Source organism: Talpa occidentalis, unplaced genomic scaffold (genome assembly GCF_014898055.3).
Source record: "Talpa occidentalis isolate TD23 unplaced genomic scaffold, MPIMG_talOcc4v2.1 talOcc4.13, whole genome shotgun sequence".
In the NCBI taxonomy this organism is placed as follows: domain Eukaryota; kingdom Metazoa; phylum Chordata; class Mammalia; order Eulipotyphla; family Talpidae; genus Talpa; species Talpa occidentalis.
The window spans coordinates 84,705,752-84,718,972 of NW_023601322.1; the positions used below are offsets into that span (position 1 = coordinate 84,705,752).

The 13,221-nt window shown below is 34.2% G+C and overlaps 1 protein-coding gene across 1 annotated transcript in view; it reads right to left on the bottom strand.

The window, feature by feature from the left end:
• The window catches only part of DMXL1 (Dmx like 1), a 122,513-nt gene that overhangs the window by 104,276 nt on the left and 5,016 nt on the right, over positions 1 to 13,221 (bottom strand). Inside the window, exons 2-3 of the mRNA XM_037509473.2 lie at positions 6,031 to 6,156; positions 2,953 to 3,024 (exon numbers count right to left, since the gene is read on the bottom strand). Coding sequence (XP_037365370.1) covers positions 2,953 to 3,024; positions 6,031 to 6,156 — 198 coding nt within the window. The remainder of the gene's footprint in view (positions 1 to 2,952; positions 3,025 to 6,030; positions 6,157 to 13,221) is intronic.

Below are 13,221 nucleotides of genomic sequence, written 5' to 3' on the forward strand. Positions count from 1 at the left end.
CCCACTTTGGACAACACATCTCATGTTGTCCTTTAAAATTGTAATTATTACTTTATTATTATTATTATTTTACTACTTTATTATTATAGTGACGAAGGTTTAATTTTAAATATGTCTTTGTCTCTGGTGTATGTGGCTTCCCTCTGTTAATATTTCACCCCCACCTGAAATCATAACAGACTTGCAAAAATTCAGAATAAGAGATATAACATTTTCAATATTCTATTATTAAGGTCTTTTCACTCCTTAAAGCAATACCATTCAAAAAAAAAATTTTTTTTGACCAGTTGAGGGCTATTAAGTTGATTTCATGAACCACTAATAGATTGAGACCCATAAACACTCTCCTAATGTAAAGGTTCTTATACTTTAGGACAAGACTAGCCTGAGAAGTTTGTTAAAAGTTCAAATTTCTGAGACACCTGCACAAAGCATCAGGCATAAAAGAAACAAGACAGGACACGAATCCGCACTTTAAATCAACACTCCCAAGTGATTTTGATACAAGTTGCTTGAAGAATGCGATTTTATGAACACTGACTTTCAGAAACGGCTCTCAATCACAGCACATGTTAGAACCACTTCTAAAACAAGACATACAAAAGCTCCTAGGCACAACCACAGGTTTAGAAATCCCCAGGGCAGCATCTGGCACATGCATCAACTAGTGATTCTGAAGTTTACTCCTCGTATACAAGTATCCATCCTCTTAAAAGAATATTCTTCCAGAATGTACAAATAAAAGGAAATTCTTTTTTTTTTTTTTTTTGGTGGGACCCTTGCCTGCGGCTGGGGAACGAACCGGTGCTGCAGAGGCTGCGGGCAGCCTCTCAGCCCAGCGTTCAACCGCTGCACCACCAGGGGAGGCCCAGGAAAATCTTTCTTTAAACAAAGATCTAAATATTCTTTGAGGCTATATCTGGAATTACAGATTTGTGTGTATTTTTCAAGTCTATGATATTTTCCTTTGATCCATTTTTCTCCTTATTTATCAAGTTTTTTCAACACTTCCAAAAGCAATGTCACTGCTTTTCAAAATGCCTCTTTTTAGTATTTGACACTATTATATTAAGCAATTATGATACAGGAAAATAGGCCAAAAATTATATTCTCGATTCTGCCCTTAGCAGTAAAGGCTTTTTAACAAACATACTGTTGTCTGAAAAGTCAGTTCATTAAATAAATGTATGTTGAGAATAATTTAAAAACCAATGCCCTGAATGGGGCAACAATCTTTAAAAATTATTCTCAATACTGTCAATTACTAATTCAGAAGGTTATAGGGGCTCTAATATTGGATTCATTAAGTAATATATAACACAAATAGAAATCAAGAAAGAACTGTGGATTGCTCTTATATGAAATTTTAAAATGCTGTCAGTTAACCCAGAGAAAATATTTTCATTAAAACAAGAAAGGGAAAACAATTCTCATACTTAAAAATAAAAAAATATATATATTGTTATTTTGTGTGTGTTTTTTTTTTTTTTTTTTTTTTTTTATAGAGGCATGCTTTATTTATTTATTTATTTGTTTGTTTGTTTTGTTTATACATGCACTGGGTACAGTCAGAAGCGCGGGAGGGTGAGAGAATTCACCAGAGCCAGAGCGGGGAGCAGAGCAGGCAGAAGGACCGAAGTACACTGCTGAGGGAGCAGCGGGCGGCAGGAGAGGTCTGCGCACCATGTGGGACCCTCCTCCAGTGGCCGGGAGCAGCCGGGGATCGAACCGGCGCCACAGAGGCTGCGGGCAGCTTCGCAACCCAGTGCTCAACCGCTGCGCCACCGGGGAGGCCCTGTGTGTGTTTTTTTTAATCTTTAGTTTCGTGGTCTGATGCCTTATTGATGGGGAAAAAAATATTTTTACTTGCAAAAAAGAAAAAAATAACAGCTACCAAACTAAGTTAGAGAGAATTTATAAGACACTAGCAAACTAAGTATAAATAGGATGAAAATTATTACGCTACATTAAAAATATGTCTATTAATAAGACACTTTAATTTTTTACAGTTAACACTTTCACACAGCTTTTAACATGATTTCTGCCTTATACTTTCCCCATGAATAGATATTAATCAATTTCAGAATTAAGCAAAGAGTACAGAAAGGCTGACTTGCTTAAATTCAAATAGCTAGAAAACAAAAAAAGAAAGAAATCAGTCTTATGACACCTAATGAAATGCTTCTTAGACTAAACTATGGTCTTTACAATGGTTTAAATCACTAGTTTAATCTTCAGGAGAAATGGGTAAAATAATCTGGTGTGTCTGTTATATTTAAGGGCAATAAAGCACCCAATATACTTTGCCCTTAAAAAAAAAAATATATATATATAACTTTGCCCTTAAAAAATATATATATAAAAATATATATTTATATATGGCCTTAATATATATATATATATTCCCTTAATATTTTAACCAGTTTTCAGAACTATTTCTGAATATAATCTTTATAAACAAAAAAAATTCAGTATCCTGTTAACAATGACATGATATAACAAATGCAAGAAAATAAATCTTAGAGGTATGCTAAGACTCTACAATTACAACACGTAACTTTAAAAACAAAATGCACTTTAAAAAGGCAGAAAATCATATAAAAGAGACAATAAAATAAGAAGTGTCCCGATGGCTGGGCAATATTTGTAACTAACAATGAAGTAACTGCCAAACCTAAAGATTTTGACTTTTCAAATTTTTATTATAAGTGAAAAATATCAGAAGGAAAAAGAACAGAACATTTCAAGGTAAGTCCTCATGACAATTATGTTTAATTTTATTGCAATGAAAGACTTAAACACATTTTTATTATAGAAGTGATGTTAATTTATATCTCTAATTATGTACACACAATGATTTATTGATGAACACTGATTTTATACTACTAAAAATAGTATCTTTTAATACTCAAGACATTTAAATTCCTAAAAGAAAAATGATAAATTACTGACCAAATTTTTCTTTTGCTTCGGTAGGTTAACTGGTTCAAAAACAGAGATAACATTTCCATAGGATGCTGCAATCTTTTAAAAAGAAAAAGGAAAAAAAAACTTATGGATATGTTAACTTACTTGTGAAACAAAAGGACAAAAGAAATGAATACTATAACTTAAAATACAACCACAAACATCTTCATTCTCTAATACCTGAGAATGTCAATTTTAGAAACCAATACTTCTGGGTCAGCATCCCAATACTGTCATTTACTACTAACTGTGTTACCAGCAAGTTAATCTTTCTAAACCTTTGTTTATCTGTATTTATAGTATGCACAGTACTATCTCCTAATAGAGTATTTTGAGTATTGAAATAATTTGTTTGCAAATTTTATAAAATACAAATTTTATAAATTTTGTAAAATTTTGTGATTATATAAGACACATAGTAAATGTTAATTTCCTTGGACAAAATGTACAGAAGTGGTCTAGTCACGTATGGGCTTTAACACAATTTTAAAATCAGTTTTTGGGCTAGGTGTCCTCAAGGTTCATAATTCTGTCAGTATATACATAAGTTTCTAAAATTTGGGAACTAACTCCCTAAAGAGTATTTTTTTCAATACTTTATTTGAATATCTGTAAATATTGCTCTTTTAAATCAATGAAGCATAATATTCAATAGCTCTCTTTTTAAAGTAATTACTACAGGAGCTTAAGTGAGTCACAAATGACGGACAATGAAATACCAGAAATCAAATAGACAGAAAAACAGATACAGTGATAAAGTAAGAATAAAAATAGGAACATATAAGCTAAAGAAGAGGGAGTAAAGAATGAGGATGTACCAAAAATAGATGACTGGATCAAGAAGATGTGGTGCATATATACACAATGGAATAATACTCAGCAATCAAAAAAGATAAACTCATGCAATTTGCAGCAACATGGATGGAGCTGGAAGGGATCATGCTCAGTGAAATAAGCCAGAAAGAAAAAGAAAAATACTGGATGGTCTCACTCATAGCAGGAATTCAGAAAACCTAAATAAGTGACCAGGAAAAAGAATACTTACAATAAAGTAAAATTCAAAATCAACAAGCAACTATGGGGGAGGGAAGGAGGGAGTAGGATCAAAACAAGGGGGGTGGGAATTGTATGGGGGACTATAATGAAGATGAAAATGCATACATTGTGCAAAAATGAAAAATGATGTAAAAAATGTATAAAATTGAAAAAAAATTAAGAAAAAAAAGAATGAGGACGTAATATCACATATGAGAAAAAGTGCTTTCAAAGGGTATTCCAAAGTGTTCTGAGGAGTTCTTAGAAAGATAGAAAAATGTGCCTGGAGTTAGTTGGTCTGGGGCATTTAGTTTGAGCGTCTGAGTGAGGGCAGGATTTCAAAGGGCAGCAAACATTCAATTTTAGAAATACGATACAGTATGTTAAGATTAAAAGAATGTACATTTGGAGGTGACTGACTACCAGCCCAGCCAGAAGACAGTGTCCTTCTTAAGAGAATAGCAGACACAAGGCCAAAAGAGCAGATATGAGACAAGTTGCAGAGGGTCTCAGGACAAGGCGAACAATTTGAACTCTTGCAAAATAATAGAAAGCTTAGAATGTTTTTAAGCAAATGAGTAACAAGATAAATGCAGATGACTTTTCTCAAGAAAATTAATTTCATAGTACTACAAAGAAAAAGACAGTAATGACACACAATGCCCATGGTGTCAAGCAAATTTTTTCTTAAACACAAACCCAGCGGGTATGAGAACTTGCAGTTTTTCTTCCTGATACCCTAGAGAATCCATTGAGTATATTTTTATCTATGTAGCAAAGGATATTTGCCCTCTATTAGAAAGACTACAAAACCAAATGACTTCATTTAAACGTGAGTTGTCATGTAACCTATTTTATCACAAAAATACAGTTCTCACTGGAAATTATTAAAATTAGATTTCCAAAGTTAACCAGCACTATATGAATCTAGATGGCATAAACAAACTTTTCATACAATAATAAAGATTATAGAAGTGTAGAGCTAGGAGATCAAACAAACATGAAGGAAGAGGGGAAAATGTCTCAAGCACTTTTAACATGCTGTAATAAAAATCACTGTATTATGACAGAGAAATAAAAACCATGAACAAAAGACAGACTGGTAAGAGACACTTACAACAATATTAAAAGGAATACAAGAGTAACCAAAAAACAAAAACAATAGTCTAACAAAATGGCAAAGAGCACAAGAGCAAAAACTACTATCTTTCAATTAGGTTCTAAAAATTAATTTTGCAAACTGACAGGTTTATTAGAAATGACTAAATTAAAAATAGAAGGACTGTGTTCATTTTGGTTCCTCACACAAAATGTACTAGTGTAATCATATAGTAAAATAATGTATTTAAATATCTAGCAAAAATATTAAATGCTTTTGCATAGGTCAGTCCAGTCTAGATATAGTTCACCCAGACTGGCCAACGATGCCTTTATAGAGCTATTTATAGAGCTGCCTATGAGTTGACTCTCCCAGTTCTCTGTCTATATAGAACTGTATTTAACTTGACATAGAATCATATGACTTATTTCTTTTGTCATTCCTGTTTTACTTTCAAGTTTACTTTTTAATTTTCATATGCAAACAGAAGTCGAGATGTTTCTCACAGACTTGGAATAAATAAAAAATTAAAGAGTTTAGAATAGTTTAATCTTCATTTTTGCAGTTTATCCAGAACTTATAAGATTACTACCTGTTTACAAAGAACATCTCTAAAAAATCATTTCTCTTCAATAGTTTATTTGTAAACAAACTGTTCACTTTTTTCCCTCAATCCTATCAATTTTTAATATGCTTATGCCTTGCTGTGTAGGAAATGTTATATGTGTGTTATCAACTATAGAGAAATTAATGATACATTTCCAAATTACATAACAACAGAATTCCTGATAATCTCTAGAGTAAAAGAAATGTGTAGGTACATGTGATTAAAGAAAAGTAAGCATATTTCAATGGAAATACACAATAAGAGACTATCTTGACTGAAAACATAATCAAAACAAATAGTGTACTGCCATAAGATTACTAACCTTGCCTTGCTGCATTGAACAATCTACACATCCCACTTGAATATTTCCATGTTTAGCTCCTGGGATTATCTGTAATCTTTCAAAATCACTTCCCAGTATTACAATATCACATCCAGATGCATAAGCCTAAAAAAAGAGAAAGAAAAAAATGAAATAAAAAAATGGTAACAGTCAAGAAAAAAATGTATTGTGTAGAATAACAGCATTAATAGTTATTTTTAAGACTCATTTTAAACATCCTTAAGAAAATTATCTGCACTATTTGGAAATATTTCTCTTATCTACCATATACAGTCCCATTAGGAAACTTAGTTCCATCTGTAAAATATATATCAGTTCGGATCACCTCTTCTACCTTTTTTTTTTTTCCCACTTCTATCTTCACTGAATGTAACTGTCCTTGTCTAACTACTGTAATCTTTTTCCTGCACTATCGTGAATAGACTGACTGTTTCCATATAGTCTTGCTTCCCCCTATTGATTTCCACACAAACAGAAGCGCCATCTTTTAAAGATGTTTATTACACCAAGTGCTTTTCCTGTCTTAAATCCCATCAATAGTTTCCCTGCTGCACTTTGAATAAATTCTCAACTCCTGACCATAGTTAAAATCCAAAATAATTGTCCTAAATCTCAAACCAGTATCAAGTTACCCTTCCTTTTTTTATTTCACTCAAATGATTCCTGTCCCAATGCTGCATTCTTTCTGTTCCTTGGGCATTTCAATCTTTTTGTACCTCAAGGTATTTTCCATTGTCTATTCTCTCTACCTGGTCACTGCCTAGTTAGCTTCTTTTCGTCATTCAGATCTGAATTCCCAGTCATTCTCATTCATTCTCTTTCCCTCTCTCGTTACTTCCCATCACATTTCTGCTTATACTTCTTCATAGCATGTCACAATTTACAAATCTTTTAATTTATCCCTTTCCAATACCAGAAGGTAAGTTTCTAGACAAAAAGGCAAGGGTTAAGAGAATCTTGTTCCCTTGTACTCTGAAGAGTCTGCTTTATAAATAACTATGGAACAAAGTATTTAATTATTGAAAAAAAAAAGCTCAAAATAGTCAAAAAAATAAAAACATACAGTTCACAAATTGTCTAACATTTTTAGTGAATTTTATGATTAGCAGAACTCTTCCGAGCCAAAATTCTTTTGGAGCTGTTTCTCCTCCCTTCTTAGATCATAGGAATTTCTTTCATTACAGAGTACAAGGCTGCTCTCCTATAATTCATGTATTATAGTCCAGCACGCAGTACAGTATTGACAATAAAACAGCTATCACAAACTATTTTCCAGCCTGATTAAGTCCCGAGTTTTAGTAACTCTTTACTGCCTCATCACATTTGCATATGCATGTATACCTTACTTAATGTAAGAAAAATTAAAACATTATACTTAATATGCATATTATGACCTTAATTTCCACCAAATGGTTCTGCACAACTATCAAAAATATTAGAAGAGAGACTTGAGAGAACACAGAAATAAACTGCTCATATTACAGACAAGAAAACTGAGGCCCAAATAGGCTGAGAAGAGTCTTCAGTGGCAGAATGGGTTTGAGAACCGAGTCTCCTGATTCTTGCTCTAGGGCTATGTCTAGGGCTATTTACCACATTACCTAGTTAAGCATGGTAGAAATTTCCTAAAAGGAATTGGGAACAATCAGTTGGTTCCACTAGTATCAAATTATGGAAAAAACTGTCTCAGTAAACAAAAGTCTCATGATGTTTGTTCATCTATATAAATATCCACCACAGGATCATAAGGTCTGTCACAGTCCTATTACGAAGTATAATTCTAAAAGCTAATCTAAAGAAAAATTTCCATTCATAATACTCTTGTCTTAGTATCTTAAAAACTGGTTTCATCTTCAATAATAAATTTTGATAAGATACTAATTGTCACTTTTTCCCAAAATAACATGATAAATTTTGAATATTTATAATTTAGATTTACTCCTTTTAGACAATTTTTTTGTAGTTTCTATGAACTTGAATATTAAAAAAAATATACATGTTCAGAACATTGCCTTTCTTTTATTATGCCTGGAATTATCTACTTACTTGTAGATACTGTGTTGCAACTATTTATGTCAGTAATAACTCTAAATTTTCCTGCATTAAGTCTGTGTTAATGCTGAAGTACCTCACAAAATGCTTGATACAAATATTAAGCATATGCAAAGTTGACAAATGCAGTCATCCTGGAAATAAACACCTAAATCTGTAGAGAGCAAGATGCCAACCTTAAATACAATTAACACTTCATTAATATTCACAGACTTTGTCAGTTCTGGATTTCTCTTGTTCTTTTACTACTGCTATATTATACTATTGCTACCTGTGACTTGGCTTTTTCTCCATGCCAATAGTAGAAAGTACAAAGCTTATCTTTCTAGCACTGGTAAACTTTAAATCAAGTAATAATTACTAATTTTCATCTGGAATATAGAAGACTGAAGTAACAGTGAGAATTTCTTTTTCTCTCATTTAGCCCTCACTTTCTTCTCTCAGAAATGCAACTTAGTGAATGGCAATAAATTACTAGACTAGGGGGGCCTCCCCTGGTGGTACAGGCAGTTGAGCGCAGCACTGTGAAACTATCCGCAACCTCTGCAGTGCGGGTTGGATACTGGCCGGCCGCGGAGATACCCACATGGCGCGGCAGACCTCTCCAGTCTTGCCTGCTGCTCCCCTCACTAGTGTATTTCAGTCCATCTGCCTGTTCTGTTCCCCTCTCTGTCTCTGGTGAATCCTCTCACCCTCCCGCGCATCTGGCCTGTACCCAATTAAAAATGAATAAATATTCCCCATAGAACCAAGATGAAAGTGCATACATTGTGCAAAAATGAAAAATAATGTAAAAAATATATAAAATAAATAAATACAGTGAATTGAAAAAATAAAGTAGAAATCTTGCCAGCTACTAACTTTGAATTATAGAATATTTTCCTGAATCAGTGTTATATTTTCAACAGTTTATATTTTTTTTAAAAAGTACTGCAGTATTCATAATATTAAAATTATATTTTAATTTCTGATTGTTTTTGTCCCTTGACATTAAAAAAATTCTGCTATGGGGCCTCCCCTGGTGGTGTAGCAGTTGAGCGCTGGGTTGCGAGGCTGCCCGCAGCCTCTGCAGTGCCGGTTCAATCCCCGGTCGCCGGCGAGGGTTTCACAAAAAAAAAAAAAAAAATTCTGCTATGCATAAAATACTGACTGAATTAAGGTACATATCCACAGTGGAATATTATACAGCTGACAAATGAAGGAGGACAAAATCTATGAGCTGATGGAGAGATTTCTGGGGGATTTACTATTAAAAGGAAAAACTCAAAGTACAAAACAATATGTAAATGTTACTGTTTGTGTAAGGAAAAATAAGAAAAAGTACTTGTATCTTGTATCTGCTTAGCATTTCAAAAAGAAACACAGGAAATATAAAAGCAGGGAACAATAAAGTTGGTTACCTACAAAGAAGGGAACAATGGAATGGAAGAAATAGTTAATACTTCTGAGTACAACTTTTCACACGTTATGACTTTTGAAAACAGGTTGACATACATATTTGAAATATTATATTAAACCAATCGAAATGGGGGGGGTGGAGTAAAACAAATAAGCCAATTACATTTTAAGTGAATACTATATCCAACTAAAAGAAAGATGGCAGGAACTAAGTTATGAAACAGACTTTGAGCATATGTTTTCAATCTTTGGCAGTGAGACCAACAACAACTAGACTTGTCTCCTGTGTTTTCCCTTTACTCTTACACTAATACCACATTTATAACATTTCCAACAACAAAATGGAGAGTTGGAGGAGGGTGTTTAACCACACCAACCAATTCTGTGACATCAACTGTGTCCTACAGTTTAAATCAATTCTGACACTGGCTACCTGGAGTTAGTGTCAAATCCCACAGGTTGAGAGCTCTGTCCCTCAAGACTCCTCTACCTCAGATGCTGCGCACAAGTACACCTCTATAGGTTATACAGGTCCAATAACCAAGCTTAGATTAGGTTACTTGCTAAAGCAATTCACAGAACTCAGGAAAACACCTAAATTTGCCACAGGTGAGATACAGCAATACAGATGATTAGCTAGGGCACAGGACAAGGAGAAACATTTAAGTTTACCACTCTGTTAAAGGTTATGATAAAGGATACAAACAAAAAGTCAGATAAAGAATAACATAGGGCAAGTCTGGGAGGGTAACAAGTACATAAGCTTCTGTTGAGTATGAGGCTTATCACCCTCCTGGTACATGGATGTGGTTAATAATCTAGAATTTTCCAAAAGTCCATATGTAATAGTCTCCCCCTGTAACAGTGGAAATAGTCCAAAAACCCCAACAGATGCCTGAAACCACAGAAAGTACAAAGCCCTTTATATAGTGGTTTTTTTTCCTGTACAATATACCCATGATAGTTTAATTATAAATTATGCACAGTAACAGATACACAATCACTAGTAACAAAATAGAACAATGAACAACAACAATATGCTACCCTAACAGTTGCCAGAATGTGGGGGTCTCTCTCAACATATTATATGTAATATTTTAAGAAGGCTGACCAGAGATAGCTGAAACTGTGAGAAAGTAAAACCATGACTAATGCAGGAATACTGTGTATTGATATATTATGAAAGCTTCCTCATGTGTAGTCATGATCAATTATTAATTTTGAGTCCCTCTCTTTTTCTCTGGAAAATGACAGATGGCGTTGAAAATTCCAAACTTCTAGTCGTAGTTTGGTCTTTCCAGCTCCATCCAAGAGCCAGCCAGCACCCTACCCAAAGTCACCTCATTACAACAGAAGAAGCTCCCAATGCTCTTATCACTTAGGAATTTATTAACACACCAGAGGATTCACCAGAGACAGAGTAGGGAACAGAACAGGCAGGGGTTCCGCCAGAAACTGGGTGGGAACAAAGAACAATGTATGTTTTCTATTATCTCACAGGGAGGGTGAGATAATAGAATCCTGAAGTCTTATTATAAGGGTGTTTCTTTTTTTTCTTGCAGTGAAATGTAGAATGCAAGTCTCAAACTATTTTAGAGGTATTACAGAATTGAGTAAATGAGTTAAGTTTCTCACTGTTTAGAAAAATAAGATATGAAATGGGGGAAGACACAACAGAATCAAGTAAGGTTGGATTAGAATTGGAAATACTGGTATCAAGTGGTGTTTTCCAAAAATGTACATATTTTCATGTGCATAAACAAATTATATATGTATGTGCTCTGAGCATAAACATAAACTAGCAAATACTTGCTAGTCCTCTCCACTGACAGGACAAAATGCAAAGTCATCCCAGTAGAAATGAGATCAACTAGCATTTTGATCTTGGTCTTTAATATTATTCCCGACTAAAAGAAACGAGGGCTCATCAAAACTGTTAGAACTAAAAAATGAATTCAGCAAAGTTGGCAATACAAAATCGACTTAAAAAATCAGTGTCGTTTCCATACACACAACAATTAGAAAACATCAAAAAGAGTAAAACACGGCATACTGAACATTACAAAACTGTTGTAATGAAAACAGTATGATACTGACAAAAACAGACACATAGTCCAAAGGAACAGAATGGAGCACTCTAACATAAACCCATGCATTTATACTCAACTAACCTTCAACAAAGACACCAAGAATACGTATGGGGAAAGGAATATTGTCCTAAGTGGTGATACGAAAATGAAATATTCACATACACATACATAAGAAAGAAATTGAACCCTTACATCATACACAAAAATCAACTCAAAATGGATTAGTCCTTTTTTTTTTAAAGAATTATTTTTATGTATGCAGACAAGAGCTGAGGTACAAGCCACAGATGCAGGGGGTGAAAGGATTCACCAGAGACAGAGTGGGGAACAGAACAGGCAGACTGACCAAAATAAACTGCTGAGGGGAACATCGGGCGAGACAGGAGAGGCCTGCTGTGCCATGTGGGTAGCTTCCTGGCTGGCCAGGGATCGAACTCATGCTGCAGATGCTGCGGATTGCTTCATATGCAGTGCTTAACCCCTTGTGCCACCAGGGAGGCCCCAAAATGGATTAGTCTTTAACATAAAACCTAAAACCATAAAACTCTTCCAAAACATAAGTGGAAAGCTACTTAACATTGGGGGCCTCCCTGGTGGCGCAGCGGTTGAGCGCTGGGTTGCGAAGCTGCCCGTGGCCTCTGAGGCGCCAGTTCCATCCCCGGCTGCTCCCCAGCCAAGGAAGGAGGGTCCCACATGGCTCGCAGACCTCTCCTGCCGCGCTGCTCCCCTCAGCAGTGTACTTCAGTCCTTCTGCCTGCTCTGCTCCCTGCTCTGGCTCTGGTGAATTCTCTCACCCTCCCACGCTTCTGACTGTACCCAGTGCTTGTATAAACAAAACAAACAAACAAATAAAACATGCCTCTATTAAAAAACAAAACAAAACAAGCTACTTAACATTGGTCTTAGTGGGTTTTTTTTTGGATATGACACCAAAAGCACAACTGGGACCACAATGAACTAAAAATCTTCCATATATAGCAAGAAAAAAATCAGCAAAATGAATTGGAAGAAAATATTTGTGAACTGTATCTGATAAATAGTATCTAATATTAACACAAAGAACTCCTACAACTTAATAGCAAAAAAAAAAGGATTTAAAAACTGAGCAAAGGACTTGAAGAGACATCTTTCCAAGAAGACATAGAAATGGTCAATAGATACATTAAAAAAAAAAGGTGTTCAACATCACTAATCAAATGAAAATCCTTTTATCAGGCATATGCAATAACAGGTTTACTAACTTTGAGACTAAACAAGATATATAGTAATATCTATGAAGCATATAATCAACAAATGATTTTTAATTTTAACTTTTGGCAGAGAACCTTCTAAAAATTTCTAAATTTCAAAAAATATCCAAAACTGTAACATTAATCTAATTTGAAAACCCTATGGCTTCTGTAAAACATTTAGATTTCCTATTTACATTGACCTTTGTTTTAACTAGCCATACCAGGGTAAATTTTTCAAAGAATTTCTTCCTTGTTTATTTCCTGGTTAAATGACTTAGTTTTGGTATGTTGCAATGGTGTTCTCATTTTTAAAAATATAAGAATATTACTGCTATAATTATAAAGGTACTTAAACACTGTTTAAAACACAATAATTTAAAATTAGACATATTTTCTAA